Genomic DNA, 24,689 nt, shown 5'->3' on the forward strand with positions numbered 1-24,689 from the left:
CAAGTGTATGATTCAGTGGCACTAAGTACATTCACATTGTTGTGTGACTGGCACCACCACCCATTTTCCAAAGCAGAAACTCTGTACCAACTAAACACTAACTCCCCATTCTTCCCCCTTCCACAGACCCTGGAAACCTTTATTCTACTTCCATCTCTTTGAATTTGCCTGATCTAGGTTCTTCATGTAAGTGGAATCATATAGTAATTCTTCTTTGTGACTGGCTTCTTCTTTTTTTTTTTTTTTTAACGTTTATTTATTATTGAGAGACAGAGAATGAGCTTGGGAGGGACAGAGAGAGGGGGAGACACAGAATCCGAAGCAGGCTCCAGGCTCTGAGCTGTCAGCACAGAGCCCGACACGGGGTTCAAACTCACAAACCGTGAGATCATGACCCAAGCCAAAGTCAGATGCTTAACCTATTGAGCCACCCAGGCACCCCTCTTCTTTTTTTTTTAAGATTCTTTTTTTTTTTTTTTTAAGTAATCTTCACACTCAACATGAGGCTCAAAGCCACAAGCCTGAGATCAAGCCTGAGTTGCACACTCCAACAACTGAGCCAGCCAGGCTGGCTTCTCTCATTTAGCGTAATGTTCTCAAGGTTCATCCATGTTGTAGCCTGTGTCAGAATTTCCTTCCTTTCTAAGGCTGAATAATATTCCAGTGTATGTATAGATCACACTTAGTTTCTCCATTCATCTGTCAATGGCCCCTTGTGCTGCGTCCACCTTCTGGCTATTATAAATTACACTGCTATGAACATGGGTATACTAGTATCTCTTTGAGTCCCTGTTCTCAATTGCTTTGGTTTATACCCAAATTGCTGAATCATAAGGTAATTCCATGTTTAATTTTTCCATAGCACTTGTCACTTTACAACCCTGCCAACAAATACACAAAGGTTCCAGTTTCTCCACATTCTTTGTCAACACTTGTTATTGATGTTTTCAACAATAGCCATCCTAATGGGTGTAAAGTGGTAGGTTACTTTTTAAAATATATATTTCTTCCTCAAAGTTCTGACTTTTTGGGTATTTGATTCAAATGAAATCAAAGACCTGAGCTGAATACATATTTCCCTAAGGGTGTCTGTATAAATATTCAAAATTGTCCTAAACCTCTCCCCAATAGGAGTAAAAATATGTCTTCACCCATGTCAGTCATGTCTGAATTTTCTTTTCTTTTCTTTTTTTATGAAATTTATTGTCAAATTGGTTTCCATACAACACCCAGTGCTCATCCCAAAAAATGCCCTCTTCAATACCCATCACCCACCCTCCCCTCCCTCACACCCCCCATCAACCCTCAGTTTGTTCTCAGTTTTTAAGAGTCTTCTTTGCTTTGGCTCTCTCCCACTCTAACCTCTTTTTTTTTTTCCTTCCCCTCCCCCATGGATTTCTGTTAAGTTTCTCAGGATCCACATAAGAGTGAAAACATATGGTGAATTTTCAAGAGACATAAATGGGCAGAAAAGGTGCTGCTCCCTGGACTGAGATAAGAGAGGAAGGAGCGCCCTCTTGTGCCCGTTCTCTGCCAGTGTCAGTGGATAAGGAAGCCCGCTGAGAAATGAACATTTCAGACCTTCTGATGACATTCCAATGACCAGTCAAACTCCAATCATGTGCCTATTGCATAAAAGAGAATGTGGAAATACAGAGCAAGTGAAACTGGGATCCTCTGAAGAATTCCCAATCTAGAAGGCAGGTGGGGGCGCGCCTGGGTGGCTCAGCTGGTTAAGCTTTTGACTTAGGCTCAGGTCATGATCTCACAGTTTGTGGGTTTGAGCCGTGGTCAGGCTCTGTGCTGACAGCTTAGAGACTGGAGCCTGCTTCGGATTCTGGGTCTCCCTCTCTCTCTCTCTGCCCCTCCCCTGCTTGCGTTCTGTCTCTCTCTCAAAAATAAAATAAACGTTAACAAAAAATTTAGAAGGCAGGTGGGGGGTGGGGAGAGTAAAATATTGCAGAAATAACAATAGATGACTAGAAGCAAAATGGATAGATTGCTATGTGGATACAGAAAGATTAATACTTCGTAGGGGATAAGCCAAAATTTGTATCAAAATGTAAATCCAGCTGGCTAAGAAGGAGCTGTGGTTGGCACTGGAGATTCTCTTAAGGTTCCAGATGCAGGGTGTCCCTGAGCTGGGAGGGCAGCCTCCATGAAGGGGCCACAGGGGTCTAGCTGTTAGGTTTCCAGAGCTCTTTGCAAGGTTTAGACAAGCTCACCTATCTTTTGGAGGGAGGCCCTGGGAACTCATCCCGTGTTCCTTTCTTCCCTTTTGTGTCTTTCCCCTAGCTCCCTATCTCTTGAATTTCATCTCCTGACACTTCCTCCTTCCCTAAACTGGCTGTTGACTGGGACACTGTTTTATAGCTTCCCTTGGCCCCGATGCTCACAAAAATAATTACATAGGTCCTCTGGCTTTAGGGTTTTTGCACATATAACAAGTATGGGGACCAGTTATAAAGGATTAAAAGGCTCTCTCGCAATCCTTGCTCCCAGAAGCAACCTCCAGCTGGCCTCTTAGAGTGGGTAGAGTCCTTCCCTTGGTCTTCATCCTTCTTCAATGCTGAATGAAAATGGAGCTAGGCATGGCAGTAGATGTGACAAAATATCCAATCAGGTAGAAACTAATGTTCATTAGGGAAGCAGCATCATGTAAAACAAAACAAAACAAAACAAAACAAAACAAAACAAAACAAAAAAAACAAAAAAAAAAACCACAGTTCTTTATGGTCAAACACATCTGGGCTTAAAGCCCAGCTCTGCTGTCTGTAGCTGTGGCCACCTGCAGCACATCACCTTATCCCCAATCTGATGCTATGAAATGAGGGTAACAGCTTGCTTACCTCCAAGGATTCTTGTGAAAGTTAAATAAACTAGAGTACATAAATCATTTAGGAAGTACTGCATGTAATAAACGCCCATCTTCTTCCCCCTCTGGCCCCCAGCCTCCTTCTGTTCCTGTAAGTCTAATGGCTATGGCTGAGACTTCTGGGTCAGTGGCGCAATAACAGAATTTTTAGGTCAGCAAGAGCTGTATGGGAAGCAGAAGAATAGTTGCTTTGTTGGTATTCTCATGTAGGGTGGTGTGGGGAAGGTATTTCCAAGCCATTTCCAGCTGCCCAAGCCAGAAATCTGGGAGTCATCCTTGAATTCTCCTTGTCTCTCACCCCCTTATCTACATTTCTAAGTTCTGTTACTTGTCCTCAAGATATTCTAAATCCTAGGGTTCTCTCCATCCCCCTGCATTATTTTAAGTCAATCTTGTCTTGTCCCTGGAAATCCACAATGGCTTCCTCACTGACTTTCAGAATTGTCCCTTTAAAAAAATGTTGTATTTGTTTTATATTGAGAGAGAGAAAGAAACAAGCACTCATGTGCAAGCAGGGTAGGGGCAGAGGGGGGAAAGAGAGAATCCCAAGCAGGCTCCATGCTGTCAGCACAGAGCCCAACACAGGGCTCCATCCCATGAATCATGAGATCATGACCTGAGCCCAAATCAAGAGTCAGACATTTAACCAGCTGAGCCACCCAGGAACCCCCAGAATTGTCTCTCTTCCTAATTAACTAGAAGATAGAGCTCTTCCTCCATCCAAATCTGAGCCAGTCACTCTCCTATGGGAGATCACTTATTGGTTGCTCAACTTCTTTCAAAATGAAGTCTTCATTCCTTAGCACGTCTTGGTTCCCGTTTGGACTCCCGCCTTTTTCAGCTTTCTCTCTCACCAATCCTGCCGCCACTGCACCCCCTCTGTGTGCCAGTGTACTGAACTATTGACAGTGCCAAGGATCAGGAAGGCACAGTGACTGAGGAGTTCCTGGATGTGGGACTTCAGTACAAAGACTAGGCACTACAGGGCTGTGCAAACCAGAATGGCGGTCACCCTAGTTTTGCCTTGGGTCTCTGCATGGCTCATTCCTTTCTCTCGAATGCCTCCCCTTGTTTGACCCACCTCCCATTTACTGCTCAACACTACTCATCCTCCGTTTCTGTTTGGACATCATTTGTGCAGCTCCTCAAGGAGCGGTTTATTTGTCCCTTCCCAGAGCTGTCGCAGCCTGCACAACTTGTAGCTACCACTCTCTTTTAATGGCTGCTTTGTTTCCCCTCCCCCCCCCCCCCCCCCCCCAGTTATAAACCCACTAAAGGTAGGAAGGTTTTTTTCTCTTACCTATATACCCAGAGCCTAGCAGAGCGCCTGGCACAAGGTAGGTGTTCAATAAAGTTCTCTTGAATTAATGAATATCAATATAAATTTATCTTTATCAATTGTCATCTAATTCATATCACTATGGGGGATGTCATGTACCGAATGCTTGTGTCCCCATGCAAATTCGTATGTTGTAGTCTTAACCCCTAGACTAACAGTATTTGGAGATCAGGCCAACAAAAAAGTGTTAGGGTTAAATTAGGCCATAAGAGGGGCACCTGGGTGGCTCAGTCGGTTAGGCGTCCAACTTCAGCTCAGGTCGCGATCTCGCGATCTCGCGGTCCGTGAGTTCGAGCCCCGCGTCGGGCTCTGGGCTGATGGCTCAGAGCCTAGAGCCTGCTTCGGATTCTGTGTCTCCCTCTCTCTCTGCTCCTCCCCCGTTCATGCTCTGTCTCTCTCTCTGTCTCAAAAATAAATAAACGTTAAAAAAAAATTTTTTTTTTTTAAATTAGGCCATAAGAGTGGGGTCCTGATCTGAGAGGATTGTGTCCTTAGAAGAGACACCAGGGAAATCTCTCTTTCTCTCCACAGGTACCAAGGAAAGTCAATGTGAGCACACAAAGAAAAGGCAACCCAAGGAGAGAGGTCTCACCAGACACCAACCACGCCCACCTTGATCTTGGACTTCCAGCCTCCAGAACTTTGAGAAAATAAATGTCTGCTATATAAGCCACTTAGTCTGTGGTATTTTGTTATGCTGCCCAAGCAGACTAATTCCATGGGTGTACCTAGTTCATATAACTGTGCTGTGACCAATGATAATTAAGGGGCACACAGGGAACCATTACCCTGAGGTAGACTGTCTATTCCAAAATGGTCACAATTCTCTTTCTCATCCCACATGTTCTTCCAGAACCTTGCAACTCTCCACACTCTATGCCCGCTCTGCTTGAAACTGGACAAACCTCTGTGGTCTCCAGGGAACAATGGAGTGACACCAAGATACTTCCAAGGCTAAGACAAAAGAGGTGATTCAGAGTCCACCTGTCTCTCTCTTGGGATGCTCATCCTTAGAACCCAACCCCCATGCTAGGTAATCCCAGCCCAAATGAAGAACAACAGTGGCTCCTGCCCTCAGCCCTGGCTGAGTGCCCAGTGGAAGGCTAGCATGCACTTCCCAACCGTGCCCCTACACCATCTTGGAATTGGCTCTTCCATCCCTCTGTTGGGAATACCCAGAGGGTGTTGTGTGGATCAGAGACAAGTTCTTCCCCAGAACCCTCCCAAACTGCAAAGTTATGAGGGGAGTAACAGGCTCTTGTTGTAAGTTTGGGTGTGGCTTGTTTTATAGGAATAGGTAACTCAAATACAGCTTAAGATAAAACCACTTGTACTAGATGAGCCCTTCTTTCTCTTGATAGGTCCTTGCCCCAGAGGATTCTGGTTTATTTCAGAAGATACTGGGGACATACTCCAGACTGGTCCATTCAAACATATGCCCACAATGTGACTGGATCCTGACATAACCCAGGGGGGCCAGTGGGGCAAAGCAGGGCAGAAGCTGTAGGCCATCCCAGCCACACAGCTGCACCTGACTCCTGGGGGCCGACCATGAGGGCTCAGTCTTCAGGAAGAAGAAATCTTAACTGATAGCCAGCTGCTTTGCCCATGGGAAGAACACAAGGTCTCATCCTGGGTGTGTTTTCCTTCTTCTCTGCCTCAAAGTCCTGTATTAGTGTCACCTTGGGTGGTGCAAATTAATCAAATGTAAGCTGGTCATGTTTTGTCCTACACCAATCATTTGGGCATCCAAACCATTGTATCCTGGGCCATGCTTCCAGACCATGGAATTTGAATGTTTTAAACATTCAAATATGTGTATATTAGTACATGTTATGGTATGCAATATAATAACATAACATGTTCAGCATTGCATGATTGACGAACATTTATTTTTCTATCATTCTGCTTTACTTAGGTAAATTAGTATCTTAGAATGGTAACTTCTGGGACCTTGAAATGGTACATGAGTAGGTGGTTTAGTTTAGAATGTATGACTAATACTTTTGCAGCTAAGTAAGATTTTCTGTTTTCCAAATTACTCTTTCGAGCCCACTTATGTTGCTTGACTATCAGTTATAATTCCTTCTTGGGAAATGTAATTCCTTCTTGGGAAACACCCCTCCGACCCACTCCTGGCCACATTTCTCCCCAGGCTTCTTTGTTCTCTGACTTCCAGATAGGTTTGACCAAAGCCAAGCACTGTCAGAGTGTCAAGGGCCAGGGAGTGAGAGGGGTTGGGTCTTCTCCCTTCCCCACTAGGCCTTGGTTTCTGAAGTGGCTGTGTTCCTGCACCACACAGAATACATCCTGTTGGATGGCCCCTCTCCTGTGGCTACAGCTCTTCCTGGGTTCTAGAACAACAGGCCCTTTCCCTTTTGCCTCTTCAAAAGCAGGCCATCCCTGCTAACCTGTGTCCCTTTATCAACCGCATGGTATCTATCATCACATTTGTATCTAAGTTTGTAAATATGTCAGCACTTACGCCATGAATATCTTTCACTGAAATACTGTAGAATTCGCTATCCCAAGAAGGTACCTAAGCAGAAAGTTTCTAATAGATGAGCCAAGTAATATCCAACTCTCCAATGTGTAGAGCACCTTGTCATTTCTATCGAAATCGTTTCACAGGTTTAAACTGACTCCGTATCTGGAGCCTGGATGGGTATTGCCTGAAGCCCAGCGTGCCTCTGGAGATGCTGTGTGAGGATTTTCGTTGCTGCTTCGGTGGCTGGGAGCCCTGCCCACCCATGAGGAGACCAGGCGAGATGAGCAGGAACTTGTAGAGCGGGGCTGGGTTCTGCACTCAGGGATATCTAGGGAGGAAAAACACATCGTTCAAGTGACAGCCACCAAAACATCACAGAGGAAGCCATATAATTAAACTTATTTTAATGACACAAAACAGCTTTATCAAATTGTAGGGCTGGATGGGATTTAATGAGACTTCCCAATATGACCACCCTTAACCCCCATGCAATCTTCACCTTGAGCTAATAATAAGTTTGTTAGTCTCTAAAGTGCTTTCACAACCATAATTTCATTTGAAACTCAAGAAAATTCTGCAAGGTAGGTAGGGAGGCATTAGCATCTCCGTTTTACAAATAAATGGAACCAAAGAACAGGCAGTTTACGTGCCAGCCCAAGTTCACAGACCAGAAAGGTATTAGGGCCTGGTTTGGAGACTTGGGACTCTCAGGCCAGGTGAGCATAGGTAGAGTTCCCATATTTTCACTCACTACTAATCTGTGCATGCACACATTCGTTCTAAAAAGGCAAAGGCAACATATTTGGTTGACATTCCAACCAAAACTCACAGTGAGAAAGGATATCTCCTGGACATCTGGCCGTGAGCAAGAAAGGGAAGAGGGGAAGATGGGGAGAACAAGAGAAAGAAAGAATACGAGCTGAGCTTGCAGGAGCAGGAGCAATGGAGTCTTGTAAGTTCCCTCTTGCGTTGGCCCCTACTTGGCAGAGAGACACAAGGAGACGGGGCAGGTATGCAGATACTGTAGCCTTCCCTGAATAAAATCCTGATCCCACAAGACTCCATATTCAGCTGGCATGGCCCAGCCGTCAGATGGTTTGTTATATCCCTCTCATGCTCTGCTGGGTATGTTTGCAGCAGAGTTTCTGTTAATCTGGGAGTAATCCTACTTTAGACTTTGACAAATCAAAAATTGCTTCAGCCAAGGCGCCTGGGTGGCTCGGTTGGTTGAGCGTCTGACTTTGGCTCAGGTCATGATCTCACAGTTTGTGGGCTCGAACCCCCAGTTGGGTTCTGTGCTGACAGCTGGGAGCCTGGAGCCTGCTCTTGATTCTGTGTCTCGCTCTCTCTCTCTCTGCCCTTCCCCCACTCATGCTCTGTCTCTGTCTCTCTCAAAAATAAATAAACAAAAAAGGAAATTGATTTAGCCAATGACTGCTGTCTCCTGTTCTCTTCTCCAAGGAATCAGGTCCCTCATTATTCCACAAAGATGCCCCACACTGTCTGGTCTTGCCTCACACCCTACACTAACTAGCCTCATGCACTCTATTCCTTCTCTACATCTAGCCTATCCTTCAAGGTCTACCTTCTCCAAGAAGCTTGAGTGTCTTAACCCTCAGGGATTTCTGCCTCAGCTGGATTCCTGAAGCCATTATTATTGAGACCTCAGACTTTGCATTAAACATATGTTCTTGGACATTTGTATTCATTCCTGGATGTAATTATTTGTGCCCTGACGGGACTGCAAACTTCCTGAGAGCAAAGCTGGAATCTTACACTTCAGTGAATCTATGGGTGCCTGCCTATAGGAGATCCATATATTTTTGTTGATAATTTTTCTGGAAAAAAGTAGGTAAAACTGGAATTAAATGTAGTAAGTTGTTAGACTTGGAGAAGAAAAAGGGGAAGAAAAGGGAGTAGGTAATCTTCCCTCTTTTGCAGCTTTCAGTGTTGTTTTAAGAGCAATGAAGAATAAGCATTTTCAGTGTTGTTCTAAGATCAACATAAAGAGAACAGAGGTGTTCCTTTCTGCTATTTTAGTGACAATGAAGATAAAAATAATACTTGTTGAATGAAAAAAAAGGACTAGTTCTCTGGGATACAAGAATGGGCTAGTCACACCTCACCTATAACAGTTTCAAATTTAATCCTATTACTCTGCAAAGCTTATTTATCACTGCATTTGAGGATCTTCTTTCTCCTAAGTCCCCGGGGGAAAGTTCACATGCTGAGGCAGGCTCCTCTCAAGCTCTCCTTTTTAGCCAAGGCAGGTCCCAGGGATTCACTTCCCCATACCCACCATCCCCCCACCCTTGGTAATTGTCATTGCCTATCCAGACTGTTAGGTTCCTCTTTCCTCTAAGATTGGCTCTAGAAAGATGGTCTCCATACATTCACCCTTTCTTTCTGTCCCTGAAAACAAGTTCGTAGACCCTCTTCATTTTAAGGCTTTAATTTCCATCATTGCAAGAGAAAAGATAAGATTTAAGGGGAAAACATGAGGAAGCTACATAAAGCGTATAAATCTGACAGTCTTGTACCTTGATCCACAGCATCTGATGATCTGGTTAAAATAACTGGCAATGTGTTTTATACCAACATTGGTTATAAGATAATAGAAAAATACACATTGGTCTCTGCTCCATGTTCCTGACACAGGGCTCCTCAAACACTTATAATTTCCTGAGTGATAAGAGCACTGGAAGCATCTTTTGTTTTATTGAGGGGACTCTGGATGGGCTCCTGGATGGGGACTGGTCACCAGAAAGGCCAAGCCATGATTAGAAGCTTAGAATTTTCAGCCCCATTGACCATCCTCCAGAGAGGGGAGAGGAGCTAGAAATGGAGTTAATAATTGATTGTGCCTTGGTGCCGAAGCCTCCATGAGAATCCCAAATGGATGAAGTTGCTCTTACAAACAATGTTGTTATAAATTATCTTTACTTACGTGCAGGTCCATCTGCTGTAGCCTTTCCTCAGTCTATTCCCATGAAGAGGGAGGGAATCAGCTACCGATCTTTCTCAACTCACAATGGGGTTGGTTATGTCCCCATAAACACACCATGAATTGAAAATATTGTAAGTCAAAAATGCATTTAATACACCTAACTTACTGACCATTATAGATAGCTCAACCTAGCCTTACACATGCTCGGAACTCTTACATTAGCCTACGGTTGGGCAAAATCATCAAACACACAGCCTATTTTATAATAAAGTGTGGAATAGCTTATACAATGTATTGAATTTTTTTAAAAAGTGAGAAACAGAATGGTTGTGTGGATACAGAATGGTTGTAACTATCAGCTGTTTACCCTCGTGATTGTGTGGCAGACTGGGAGCTGTGACTCCCTGGCCTGCATCACAAGAGAGTGTTGTACTACATATTGCCAGCCTGGGAAAAGATCAAAATCCCAAACTCAAAGTATGGTTTCTACTGAATATGAATCACCTTTCACCATTGTAAAGTTGATGGTTAATCCTAAGTCAAACCATTCAAAGCCAGGGACCATCTATCATTTAAATACATTTTTCTTGCTGGTTGAACTTACTGTTCTCTTTTCTTTTCTCTACACCCTACATACAATGCTGCTGGAACCTATGACTCCGAGGTCAAGAGCATGTGCTCTACCAACTAAGCCAGCTGGGAGCCCCTTACTGTTCTTTTTCTAGAGATATTTACCCAACAATATTTCTTTAAAAAACTTTTTTTTTTAATTTTCTTTTTATGTTTATTCATTTTGAAAGAGAGAGACGGACCACAAGCAGGGGTGGGGCGGAGAGAGAGGGACACACACAGAATCTGAAGCAGGCTCCAGGCTCTGAGCTGTCAGCACAGAGTCCGACACAGGGCTCAAACTCACAAACTGTGAGACCATGATCTGAGCTGAAGCTGGATGCTCAACCGACTGAGCCACCCAGGCGCCCCTACCCAATAATATTTCTATGTCTCGTCAGCCTGTCTTTAAAAGGGAAGACATTTATATGTAAAGGCCATGCTTTACATAACAGAAGTCTCCAGGGTTCTGTTCTTGTCCCACTTCCTAGGCAACCAGTACCTACATCTTCAATTGCTGGTTTTATATCTCTTGCCCCGCTGTCCCTCCTGAGCTCTTGGCTCATAAATTCAGCTCTCTTCTGAATATGTACACTGGTACTCCTACAGGTCTCTCGCACCTAGCATGTCCTGCTGCGTTTCCAGTCTCAGTGATGGGTGGTATGAGCGTTAACACAACTGTCTAATCCAGATACCTAGGAGTTACCTCTTCCTTGATTGGAAGCTTTCCCCCTCCAGCCTGTAAGCCCCTGGAGGGCAGGGACTGTATCTTATTATGGTTGTATCCCTAATGCCCACCCTTGTACCTGTAAATATTTGTTGGATAAATGAATAAATATATGAATGGTTTTTCCTCTTTCATTTCAGGGCAATGGCTGAAAGCACCTTGCAGGTGGACTTTGAAGTAGAGACAGAAAATTCCCATCTTCAGATTGGATGGTCATTTTATTGGGCACAGAAGAGTGAGAATGGGGAGAGGCTATGGAGGCTGAGTGACCCAAGAAAGGGTAGGACCTTATAGGAGGCTATGACCCAAGAAGGGCTATCAACCCAGGAACAAGCAGCTTGAATTGTGTATAGCAGCTTGAATATACTTCTGGGTGTGCCACTCCCCACTTCAATTTTGTTTTCTGGTTCTCCATTCACATTATTTGCAGAAACTTGCAAATGATCATTGATACAAACAACACCACTGGATAAAACCAGGGATCATTTAAGAGAATAGACTAGGTAAGGAGTGTCTAGATACGGAAAACAGATAGATATAGTAACCATAATGACAGCCCTTACTGTGTGTCAATCATCCTTCTAGAAATACCAGTAAAAACAATTGCACATATCTGACTGCCTTGTGCTGTGTCATACCTTTATTATTTCATTTAATCTTCCCAAGCCTGTGATATGGTAAAGAAAGGTAAGGAAGAAAGGTAAACAATCTTCACTCCGTAGGAGACCCTATCCACCTTCCCCTTTTACAAAAATCTACACTCAACACTTTCTTATGACACACAGTTCAAGAGTAATGTGGTAATACTATGTATAAACATGGAATATTGTATTTGAAAATAATAAAGTCAGAAGTATTTTGTTTTAGTCATATAAACACAGCTTCAACTCACTCTTAGAAATTGTCTCAGCATAGGATATGGGTTGAGCAATAAGTAAGGGTCACTGGTGGGGACAAAGGTTCAGAGGACAGAGAAGGTGGCTGAGGAATGCTCGCCTGAGAGGGGTTTCCTTCTGGAAAGAAAGTCTTAGAGTCCTGGATGCTTAATCTCCAGAATGGAGCTGCTTCCTGGATTTTTCAATCTGAGAATTCTGTGAGAAGGCTCCCTGCTGTCCTCCTGCCTGCTTAGGATCCCAGATTGCTGCTCAGAGCCGTGTGGTCACCCTTCCAGGAGGTCCCTGCTTTGTTCAACACTATGGAGAGGGTGTTCTCTTTTTGTCCTTGCTCACTCTGCTTCCGTGAGAAACAGAGGGAGGGTGTTAGGGAAAAATCATCAACAGAGTTTTAAAGAAGTCACAGGCTTGTCTTTGCTCTTGGTTTATCTTTTAAGGAACCTTGGGGTAGAGCTGTGAGCTGTGGAGGAAGACTAAGCAACCCCTAGGCAGGGTTTTGAAATTTAAATCCAAGACTATGTGATGGCACCATTCAGTCTCCCAAGTGAAGTAAGGTAGGGGTGTGTTGCAAAATGTGCGTAGGCCATAAAGTTCCAATGGTTGTTTGTTAGTAATGATTGTGAACTCGGATTTCAAAACAGCCATGTCTTAGAAAATTGGCTTCTAATGTAGTTTGTGGTGAAATGCTATATTACTAAATGTTATACAACACCCAAATATATATACTACATACAACACACATATATGTGTGTATGTGTTCATTCACATATAAATGTGTGTATGTATGAATGTGTGTGTGTATATATATATACATACATGTGTGTGCGTGTATATATATATATATATACACGCACACACATATATACTTTTTTTTTAAATTTTTTTTTAACGTTTATTTATTTTTGAGACAGAGAGAGACAGAGCATGAATGGGGGAGGGTCAGAGAGAGGGAGACACAGAATCTGAAACAGGCTCCAGGCTCTGAGCCGTCAGCACAGAGCCTGACACGGGGCTCGAAACCATGGACTGCGAGATCATGACCTGAGCTGAAGTCGGCCGCTTAACCAACTGAGCCACCCAGGCACCCCTATATACTTTTTTTAAATTTTTATTTATTTCTGAGGCAGAGAGAGACAGAGCATAAGCGGGGGAGGGGCAGAGAGAGGGGAACACAGAATCAGAAGCAGGCTCCAGGCTCTGAGCTGGCAGCACAGAGCCCGACGCGGGGCTCGAACTCACAAACTGTGAGATCATGACCTGAGCCGAAGTTGGTGGCTCAACCGACTGAGCCACCCAGGCGGCCCTATACTTTTTTTTTTTTTTTTTAATTTTTTTTTTTCAACTTTTATTTATTTTTGGGACAGAGAGAGACAGAGCATGAATGGGGGAGGGGCAGAGAGAGAGGGAGACACAGAATCGGAAACAGGCTCCAGGCTCTGAGCCATCAGCCCAGAGCCCGATGCGGGGCTCGAACTCACGGACTGCGAGATCGTGACCTGGCTGAAGTCGGATGCTTAACCGACTGCGCCACCCAGGCGCCCCATACTTTTTTTTTTTAAGTAAGATCTAGGCCCAAAATGGGGCTTGAACTCACAATCCTGAGATCAAGAACCACATGCTCTACTGAGCGAGCCAGCCAGGCAGCCCACATACATATATATTTTAAACCCAGCAGTAACAGTGATTAAATATCTGTCATAACTAATATGTATATAACTAATAATATTACATAACTCACAAACATGGTTCTTCTCTTCTGATAGATCCCAAAGAGAAGCCAATTTGTGTCAAATATTTTGTGTGTAACTCTTAAAAACAAGTAGCCATTATGCTACAGTCTAAATATTTAGTGAGGGGCGCCTAGGTAGCTCAATCAGTTAAGTGTCTGACTTCAGCTCAGGTCATGATCTCGCAGTCCATGGGTTGGAGCCCCTCATGGGGCTCTGTGCTAACAGCTCAGAGACTGGAGCCTATTTCAGATTCTGTGTCTCCCTCTCTGCCCCTCTCTGATTGGCGCTCTGTCTCTGTCTCTCAAAAATAAACATTAAAAAAATTTTTTTAAATAAAAAATAAATATTCAGTAAAAGAGAAGCAGGTAGAGTCACTCTTGTTGGAAATGCCAGGGTAATTTATTATGCAAAGCATCACAAAGAAGATAACAAGACAGAACAAGAAAACTATGCTCTTTTAGAGGCAAAGGATAAATGCAAAGACTCTAAGTAGTGGTCCTTCCTGAGAGTTAATTTTGCCCCCAGGATTCTTAGCAATTAGGCCCTTTCTTCTCATAGGCATCAAAAATTAACAACAACCAATATTGTAATTAGTAAGCAGAGGAGCACAGGTAGCACAGAATTCACAGTATTGAGTTCAACACACATGCACAGTTCAGTCTGAGTGTGGAATAAAAGACCCAATGTCGCTCAGGAGGGAATACATGTATGTATGTGCAGGGGCAGACTGTACAGAGACCATGCAGGAAAAAAAATAGGTAGCTCACATTTCAGCCGCTATGGATGCAATCACTTTCCACATAGTAGAAACCATGGGGGAAAGAAAAGACAAGACAAAGGGAGCTAAAACTGAGGGCAAGTAAAAGTACAAGCGAGAAAGAGAAGCTTATTCCATGGGCGGGGGGGGGGGGGGGGGGGGGGGGGGGGCGGAGCCTGCTGCCAATGTCCAATGTCCCTTGGCTGCTGCCTGACCTCTCCACAGCTTTCACCAACAGTGCTCTCTCTCTCTCTCTCCTTCTCTCTCTCTCCTGCAGCCTCAGGCAGTGACCTGGTGGGATTTTGATACTGGTAATTGCTATTACCTACACCAGCTGCTACTTACTGAATACTTATTTGAGCTAGGCACTACTAAATGCCTTATACCCCCTCTGCTAACTCTGTGAGGTTAGTGTCATTACTAACTCCGTTTTACAGATGAGGAAACAGAACCTCCCAGAGGTTAATAACTGACCCAAATCACTGAGCTACTAAAACTGGTGCCATGGGCCACCTGGCTGGCTCAGTTGGTAGAGCATGAGACTCTTGATCTCTCGGGGTCACGAGTTCAAGCCTATGTTGGATCTGGAGCTTTTAAAAAAATAAATAAAATAGGGGCACCAGGGTGGCTCAGTCAGTTGAGTGGTTGAGCATCCGACTCTGGATTTCTGCTCCAGTAGGGTCATGATCTCACAGTTCAAGGGTTCGGGCCTGCTTAGGATTCTCTGTCTCCCTCTCTGCCCCTCCCCCACCAAAATAAATAAACATTTAAAAAACAAATAGATAAAATTGTGGTATCAGGCATTGAACCTAGGCTGTTTGAGTCCCAAACCTATACTCTTGGTCAGCAAAGTGAAAGATAATACGGTATTTCTTTTTAAGTTTATTTAAGTAATACTCTACACGCAACATGGGGCTTGAACTCATGATCTGGATATCAAGAGTCTCATGTTCTTCCAACTGAGCCGGCCAGGTGCCCTGCAAGATAAGATGGCATTTAATGAGAGAGAACACAAACAAGTATTGAATACCTAAGATACACCTGGCATTTAGTCCGGACAACAATCCTACAAGGGAGGAATCATTATTCCCATTTTACAGATGAAGAAATAGAGGCTCAGAAAGGTTTGGTCACTCACTTATCCAAAATTGTGCCATTTGGTAAAAGAACTCTGGCCTCTCTGACCACAAAGCCCATATTCTTTCTTACTCTGTATTCCAAATGGAACTCTCACGAGTTTCACTGATTGAGCTAAATAATTAAAGATCTCTCCTGTTGAGATTTCTAATTCTGCCCATCCAAACCAAATAAACAAACACCTGGGGAAGTCATCAGACTTTGAAAGAAGTCTATTAAAGACTGCCTGTAAGGAAACCACTGCACAGGTTTGTTTCGTAAATACTTCTGTTACAGTTAATTGTATTTTCTGAAGTTCAAAGGAAAGGATAGGAGACAGAAACCAGTTTCCATTGGTTTATAATCAGAACTCACCAGTGTGATTGATTCTTTCTGGTATTCTATGCAAAGTCACTTTAGTCACAGCTGTGTCCCTCCGGCATCAGAAGAAAGCAGGGAATAAATGTGCAGGGGACTGTGGGGTTCTGCAGCTCCAGGCTTTAGTTAGACAGGAATGGACTTTAAAGATGTTGGGATCCAAACTCTCATTTTATAAATGGGAAAATGAAAACTCAAAGGTTGAGTGACTGCTAGTTAATTGTAGAGCAGAGGCCAGAAAACTGGCTTTCCTGATTCTTAAGCCATTGTTCTTTCACGACAAGAATCAGCTATCACTTTGGAGTATATTCTTTTTTCCTCCTCTTCTGATTCAGAGAGGGGATGAAAAAAGGGTGACAAAGCTTACAGAAGCATTTAAAAGATCAGGACACTAAAAACCAAGTTAGCTTGGAAAGCGTTGGAAGGTAACTGCAGAAGCTTGAATTAGCAGAGTACAGAAAAAGATAAGGTCTTATCTAAAGCAATTAGAGTAAGCAGGCAATTAAAGGCTTTTGTTACTAGCATTTAGGTGAATGGTCTGAAACAGCAAGCTTTTTGAAATCCGTGCCAGATCAGAACCTAGAAAGTGAGGACTTCTCTGATCGCCAAGAAAAAGCAGTGTGAGCTAAAAGGTACTTAATGTTTTTACACTTAACTTGGTAGGAAAAAGAAAAATGACATGAAACAAGATGTCAGCTGGGGTCCTCTGAGTCTACCTCCAGGTCCCAGGAAGTCCAAAGCCCACCCTTCAGTTTTTGCGAATTGTCCCAGGAGGTTTTGTTTTTCCTGTCTTCTAGACTTCCGAGATCTTGCTTCCATGTGTAAATTGAGAATTTACTGTAGAGATGGAAGGCGGGGTTTACATCTCAGTAACAGCAAATAAATTCGGATCTGAATGGGTCCTGGCCTCACTTCCCCACCTGTCTCAGCACCTGGCTGGCTCTTTCTCCACCACTTCTCTCCCTCCTCCCAAGCTGGAAGAGAAACAACAAACTTCCTCTAATCTCTGGCAGAGCAGGTTTCCCTTCCTCTGGAGACCAGGTGCCTGTAACATCCAAGCCCTCAAGGTGGCATCCCTCCCCACAAGCGCATCAAAGCTTTCCCCCAAGGAGACAGCTCCCTCTTTCCCCTTCCTGAACAGGCATTGTAGGTCTGGCTGTTAAGATTTGGAGAAAAAAAAAAAAAAAAAAAAAAGAAAGAAATTCCCATGTCTTTATACAAGATGGAAAATTTTCTTAAGATAGTACTTGCTGGGGTCCCTGGGTGGCTCAGGCAGTTGGATGACTCTTGATTTGGCTCAGGTCATGATCTCATAGTTCTTGGGTTTGAGCCCCATGTTAAGCCCCATGTCTGGCTCTGTGCTGAAGGCTCTAAACCCATTTGGGATTCCCTCTCTCTGCCCTTCCCCTGCTTGCTCCCACGCACACGCGCACGCTCGCGCTCTCTCTCACTCTCAAAATAAATAAATAAACTTAAAAAAATTTTTTTTAAAAAGATAGTACTTGCTGTACTGTGGCGTTTATATATTTAAATTGCTTTGTTCTTTATGAAATTTTAATAACTAAGAGCAACGGACATTTCTTCATATAATTTTAATAAACAATCTTCAAAATTATAAAGCATTAGTGATCAGACCTAGGCTTTATTCCCATCTTCTATCAATGATTCACACCAGAAGGGGTTAAATGAAGCAGCTGTAAAGAGGCAGCTTTAGAATTGAAAGCCATACGTGGAAATCAGGTACCCTTTAAATGGGCAGGTTTTGAAAACTCAAGTCTAGTAAATAATACAAAACATCACAAGTTCACAGTAATACATGTGGATTTGAAACTGTTTCCCTAAGCAGGTTTCTCTTTTTGGAGACATTTCTCATATTTGAAAACTATAAATCATGACAGACAAAAGGTGAAGAAGACGGGTCTCAGTAGCCTCATGGCCACGGTCCTGGAGAGATGACTTAAGGAATATTCTCCGTATTCTCTTATACTCCTGAGCTTTGTTCTGTTTCAACCCTTCCATTCCACAAAGCTCTACCTTTTCCAAGTATCCAAGTATTTTCTGCTTACAGGGGCAAGAAAGACTCAGTGTTCAGGTGTCAGGCACCTGCTGGGCAGAGCTTTGTGGGTCTGTCCTTCTCATCTTCGCCTTAATAATATGCTCCTGAGTTCTGCCTGTTCCCGTTTCTCTAGTTCCTCCTGAAATCTTCCTACATACACCTATCTTAATGATGTGAGACCTTTCTATCAAATGAACACAGGGTTCCCTCTGCTGCAATTGCATAGGACTTTGTCCACCACCCTCTCCATAGTGGCAATTCTCAGAGTTTTCCTTGCTTCTCTCCTTCTGTCCCCTAATTCAATTTCTTCAAAACCCATTTCCTCTTCTCTATGGTCCCACATCCAGCATTTCCAAAATTTGCACAATCGCCTTGCATCACTTAGGAGGTTGCTTATTTCCTCTGAGCTACGTGGCCCACTGAGAGAGCAAACTGCCACCGCCTGGAGAGGGGGAAACCTTAGCCACACGCAGCCTCGTGGCCCAAACGGCCAGATCAGACTGAGAAAAAGATCCTAGCACACTTTTGGAGGGTTTAATTGTGCTTTCTGCTCCTTATCAAAAGTACGAAGCATAAATAGTGATTATAATTAGTACATTTACATAAACAACACAAGTAGATCACTACCATTGCACACTTCATTTTATTAATAGCTTCGTTGTTTTCCATCATTGTTTAATTTGCCCTGGTTTCCCTTCCAGCTTTAATTAGCACAACTTTTAAAGTTTATAAATATAATGAATTTTTTAACTTAAGCAAGCCCCTCTAGTGTGTGACAGATGGTTAATGTCAAAAGCCCATGGGGAAGGCTTCTGTTTAGCCTTTGATTTTGTTTTGTTTTTTAGGCCAGAGAAATGTTTGACTGTGCTGATAATTTGTAAGCATACATCAACCATCAACTTTTATGTGCTTTAAATTCCTGGCTCTCCCCTGGATTTCTCTTCTGCTCCTGGCCCAGGAGGGGCCGGGAAACCAGGCAAAGCATGCCTAAATGGCCTATGTGATAAGCCTCATAAAGTTATTTTTCTCAATTAATGGTTTTCACTGACAATTTTACTGCTCTGCTTTCAGCTTCCTCATTCCCTTGGGCATCTGTACATATGTCTGTGATAAGCCTCATCCAGTCCAACAAAATTGGCCCCTCAGAATACAGACTGCCCTATTTTTAAAAAAGTTCATTTTATAAAAGCTCTTTTTTTTTGAAACATAACACTTGAAAATACATTTAAACAGAAAGTAATAGAGCTTTAAAAGAGAGCTATAAAAGTGATTTATTCACGAGTACATACTTATTCCTCTCCCAATTGACATCCACTTTACATTAATTTTCCTTGCATGTGTATCCTCAGCTTTTTTTCCCTAAATCTTTACTGCTAAAATGAACTTTTTATTCCATCCTTACTCTCTTCTACTTTGCTCCAAAGACTCATACGGGCTGAGAGAGATCCACTGCGGGTACAGAACCACAATTTGGGAAACTCTGCTCTGAAATAATAATGTTCCCTAATCATAATCACTGACTTTATTAGGTAGTCAATTAGCTATTTTTTAACTGGGGAAAGAAAAATTCCTAATTCATTTTTTCTGAAGTTACTTCAAATGCACTTTTATAATCATGCCCCACTGGGAGCAGGAAAGCATACCTTTTTCTTAGGTCAGTGGAACCTCCACTCTATAAGGAAATAATCTATAGAGACCCCCCCACCCCAACAGACTCACAGCAGAAGAAAGAACCAATGATAATTGTGCTCCCTTTATATTGTATACTTTCAAAGCAGATTCATCCATTTCACTTCATCCAGTCTGTTTTTTATTTTTTATTTTTTTAGCAGATAAGAAAATAGAGGTGTAGAGTCTCATGGTAATAAAAGCTACAGGGGTGCCTGGGTGGCTCAGTTGGTTAAGCGTCCAACTTTGGCTCAGGTCATGATTGTGGGTCCAAGCCCTGTGTTGGGCTGGTGCTGACAGCTTGGAGCCTGGAGCCTGCTCTTGATTCTATGTCTCTCTGTTTCTTTCCCTCTCTCTCTCTCTCTCAAAAATAAACACTTAAAAAATTAAAAATAAATAAATAAAAGGTACAGCACAGGGATTATAGGCACTGATATTATGATAGCGTTGTGTGGTGTCATCAGATGGTAGCTACAACTTGTGGTGAGCAAAGCTTAACATATAGAGATGTTAAATCACTCCTTTATACACCTGAAATTAATGCAGCATTGTATGTCAACTATACTCAAAAAATATTTTTTTAATAGAACCTAAGAGAAATTAAATAAAAGATGTCTTTAAGGTCACACAGCTTGTCAGAGACCAGAATTTAAACCACCACTTGATGATTCTGATTAAAAAAAACAAATTTAGTTTCACAAATAGGATTCAAGATCCAGCAATCTTCACAAATGTTATGGTGGGGAAGCTTTTGTAAGCAATACTTACCAGTGACTGTGCTTTCCTTAGTTTAGATCTATCCTGCAATTTATTTTTCTTATCATGTGACTGTCGGCTGAAATCTGGGTTCATTTCATGTCTTTTCCTCCTTCTGTAAATTAGAAATCATTGGAAAATTACAAACAATCATTTTAAATTTGCATGGCTATTTGTCTGTTTGATTTTGTTGTTCCTATGATTTAAATGATTGTTTTCACTCAAGTGGAAATGGGCCAAATGTAGATCATAAGACAACTGGTTGAATAAACTCTGATGCATCCACACAATGGAGTACCATGAGCTATAAAAAGTAAGGCAGGGTAATTCTACATACAACTGTGGAGTGATCACCAGGATATATTGTTACATGAAAAAAGAAAGGGGGGTGGTGCCTGGGTGGATCAGTTGGTTAAGCTTCTGACTTAGGTCAGGTCATGATCTTGCAGTTCATGGGTTTGAGCCCTATGTCAGGCTCTGTGCTGACAGCTCAGAGCCTGGAGTCTGCTTTGGATTCTGTGTGTGTCTCTCTCTGCCCCTCCCCTGCTCACACTCTGTCTCTCTCTCTCTCTCTCTCTCTCTCAAAAACAAATAAACATTAAAAATGTTTAAAAAAAAAAGGTGAATAAAGTGGTATGTTTATTTCAAAAATGCCTGTGTGTATTTGCTTAAATTTTTTTAAATGGAAGGACGACACCATAACATCTTGAAAAATGGTTACCTATAAGTAGGATCCCTATGTGATCCAATCAAGAACAAAGAACAGTATGGAGGGGTAGGAACAGAAGCTAGACTTCTCCAAATATACTTTGTTTTATATATTTGACTTTGGAACCATCTCAATTTTTCTCAAAATTATAAAATAAAACAAAGGAAGAAAATCCCTAAAATCTAAGAATAAATAAAAGAAACAACTCCTAACTATGGAGTTAGTGGCATTATTACATATGGAGGAATTAGTTAGTTCATGGGACTTTAACACAGTAATTTGTCCGCATATTCTTTGTAGTATTCTACTAAGAACTAAGGACAAAAATACAGGCAAAGAAATCTTAAACTGTTTTTTAGTAATCCTATTGTTTGTATTAATATTAGTATTGGTTTTCTAAAACTATCATATATATTAGGATAAAGTAGGGATCAGCAAACTGCAGCCCAGAGGTGAACTCTGGCCCAATGCCTATTTTTGTAAATAAAGTTATATGGGGACATAGTCATGCTTATATTTTTTTGCATCTTGTCTTTGACTGTTTTCAGACTACAATGACAAAGTCGAACAGTTGTGACAGAGATATATCCTGTAAAGCGTTTATTCTCTGGCACTTTCCAAAAAAGTCTGCCTGAAGTAATGGATCTAAGCAATGATCTCAATAGCCACTAACATCACAAAAAAAGAGACAACTGGAGATTTGCACCTCATGATGGAAGTACATGATCCTATCTCCTCAAGCCTCTAGCTCTGACCACCAGTATGGCCAAGTACAGGAGACAGAGGGACATGCCAAGCTGCACGTTGGGAGTACAATCAGCAAAATCAGAATGTGAGAAGCTCTACAGAATAAATAGCCTGATTTCTATAACAAACAAATTGCAAGGGGAGAAAAAAAGGACAGAGGATAAGCCTATAGATCCAAAAAAAGAAAAAAGAAAAAAAAAGATTTAAGTGACACATGGACTAAATACAATATGCAAACCTTATATGGAAGCTGATTAAACAAACCAACTGTTTAAAAATACCTTTTGTGAGACAAAGATACCTCAAAACTGGTTTGATATTTGATTTATTATGAAATCATCCATGGATTTAGATGTGATATGAAATACCACAATTTCAATATATATTGAAATATACATGAATGAAATAATACAACCTTTAGATTTGTCTTCAAAGTAACCTGGGGAAAGGGAAGAAGGGGTGAGGGATAAAGGAAACCAGATTGGTCATGAGTTCAAAACTGTTAATGCTAGCTGATGGTTACAAGTGGTTGTATTTTGATATTTGAATATCCACTATAAAAATTTTTATTTAAAAAGTCCAGCTTTGCTCAAATATCTCTTGTTGCTTAGTTTTCAAAAATGTCCCCCAACTTTTAATTAAGAACTTTTGAATATAAAGAACATTTGAAAGAATAGCACACTGATTACCCATATACTCTCCAACTAGATTCAACAATTACTAACATTTTGATATTTTTGCTTTATCCCTCTCTCTATATAGATACATATATATAGATACACACATCACGTATATATGTATGTGTGTATATATATGTATGTATGCATTTTTCCCATACTGTAAGAAAATAAATTACAGACACTTCACCCCTAAATACTTCAATACTCATCTCCTCAGAGAGTAGATGCCTACCTAACCACATTAGTGTCATCATACTTTGAAAAATGAATGGTAATTCTTTAATATCATTTAATATTCAATTCATATTCAAATTTCTGCAATTGTTCCAAGAATGTCTTCTATAATCTTTTTTTTTAATGTTTATTTATTTTTGAGAGAGAGAGACACAGAGTGAGCAGGGGAGGGGGAGAGAGAGGGAGACCCAGAATCTGAAGCAGGTTCCAGGCTCTGAGCTGTCAGCACAGAGCCTGATGCGGGGCTTGAACTCACAAACTGTGAGATCATGACCTGAACTGAAGTCGGATGCTTAACCGACTGAGCCACCCAGGCACCCCAGTCCTTTTTTTTTTTTTTTTAATCAGAATCCTATATAGATTCAAACTGCATTTGGTTGTTATGTTTCTTATGTCTAGAACATTTTTCCCACTTCTTTTTTTTCCTCATGGCACTGACTTTTTGAAGAGTCCAAGCATCATGTCTGTCTTGGTGAATGTAGCACATGCACTTAAAAAAGGGTGTTCATGGAATTGTCTATTTATCTCTTTAGATCCATCAATTTTTCTCTTAAGTACTTTGAGCCTTGTAATTAAGTAGATATGCATTTGTAACAGTTATATCTTCTTTAGTTAACCCCTGTATCATTATGAAATGTCCCTCTTTATCTTTGGTAATACTCTTTGTCCTGATGGCTCTTTTATTTGATATTAGTGATCATCCTAGCCTTCTTATGCTTACTCTTTGCATGGTACATCTCTTTCCATCACTTCACTTTTAAACCTATCTGTGTCTTTGTATTTAAGGTGTGTCTCTTATAAAAAGTATATGGTCAGTTCTTGCCTTTTTGCCCATTCTATAATCTCTGCCTTTTAATTGGGTGTTCAGTGCATTAACACTTAATGTGATTATTGCCTTTCATAAATGGTATCTGAGTTTCACAGAAAACTCAGGACATTATCAGTTTATCTCATGTTAATGTACCATTCATATGCCTGGGTATCTAAGTTTGTCTCTCTCCTATTTACCACCATAGTCCAGTATAAGGGCCACACACAAACTCTTAAATACTATCTTCAGGAATACATTGATCAATACATAGTCAATACATTCACAATGATCCAAAATTCAAGAGTTCAAAAGGATGTGCAGTGAAATTTTTTCCATCTATTCTTGTCTCCAACTTACAGTTCTCCTTGAAGGCAAACAATATAGTATCAGTTTCTTGTGTATACTCCAAAGATACTTTATGTATAGATATTTTATGGATATATGTGTGTGTGTGTGTATATATATATATATATATATATATATATATATATATATATACTTTCTCCTCCACCTTTTTTTTTTTTTTTTTTTTTCAGAGAGAATCCCATGAGGGGCAGAGGAAGAGGGAGAGACAGAGAGAGAAGCAGGGCTCAAGCTCACCTGATGTGGGACTCAAACTCATGAACTGTGAGATCATGACCTGAGCCAAAGTCAGAGGCTTAACAAATGAGCCACCCCAAGCACCCTCCCACCCATTTTAATATAAATGGTAGTATTTCTTTTAAACTCTGCTTTTTTTTTTTTTTAAGTTTTATTTATTTACCTTTGAGTGAGAAAGAGAGCACATGTAGGAGGGGCAGAAAGAGAGAGGGAGACAGAGAATCCCAAGCAGGCTCCATACTGTCAGCACAGCAAACCCATGAACACCGTGAGACCATGACCTGAGCTGAAACCAAGAGTTGGACGCTTAACCACCTGAGCCACCCAGGTGCCCCCAAAATTTGTTTTATTTTATTTTTTTGAGGGAGAGAGTGTGTGTGCATGCAAGTGGGGGAGGGGGAGTGGGAGAGGGAGGGAGACAACCTCAAGCAGGCTCCATGCCCAGTGTGGAGCCCAAAATGGGACTCAATCTTGATCTCGCCACCATGAGATCATGACCTGAGCTGAAATTATGAGTTGGATGCTCAACCAACTGAGCCACCTAGGCACTCCTTAAACTCTGTTTTGTA

General features: G+C 41.8%; 1 protein-coding gene across 7 annotated transcripts in view; it reads right to left on the reverse strand.

The window, feature by feature from the left end:
• Positions 1 to 24,689, reverse strand: part of FBXO16 (F-box protein 16) — a 66,013-nt gene that overhangs the window by 3,344 nt on the left and 37,980 nt on the right. For 4 of the 7 annotated variants that reach the window (XM_045461558.1, XM_045461568.1, XM_045461582.1 and 1 more), the window contains 2 exons: positions 20,352 to 20,454; positions 6,085 to 7,030 (listed from right to left, as the gene is read on the reverse strand). In XM_045461558.1, coding sequence (XP_045317514.1) covers positions 6,848 to 7,030; positions 20,352 to 20,454 — 286 coding nt within the window. In that variant the 3' untranslated portion in view covers positions 6,085 to 6,847. Of the gene's footprint in view, positions 1 to 6,084; positions 7,031 to 7,531; positions 7,558 to 15,067; positions 16,697 to 20,351; positions 20,455 to 24,689 lie in introns of those variants that run through there. The other 3 variants (XM_045461574.1, XM_045461549.1, XM_045461591.1) reach the window with 3 other exon arrangements.

Source organism: Leopardus geoffroyi, chromosome B1, assembly GCF_018350155.1.
Source record: "Leopardus geoffroyi isolate Oge1 chromosome B1, O.geoffroyi_Oge1_pat1.0, whole genome shotgun sequence".
Lineage (NCBI taxonomy): Eukaryota > Metazoa > Chordata > Mammalia > Carnivora > Felidae > Leopardus > Leopardus geoffroyi.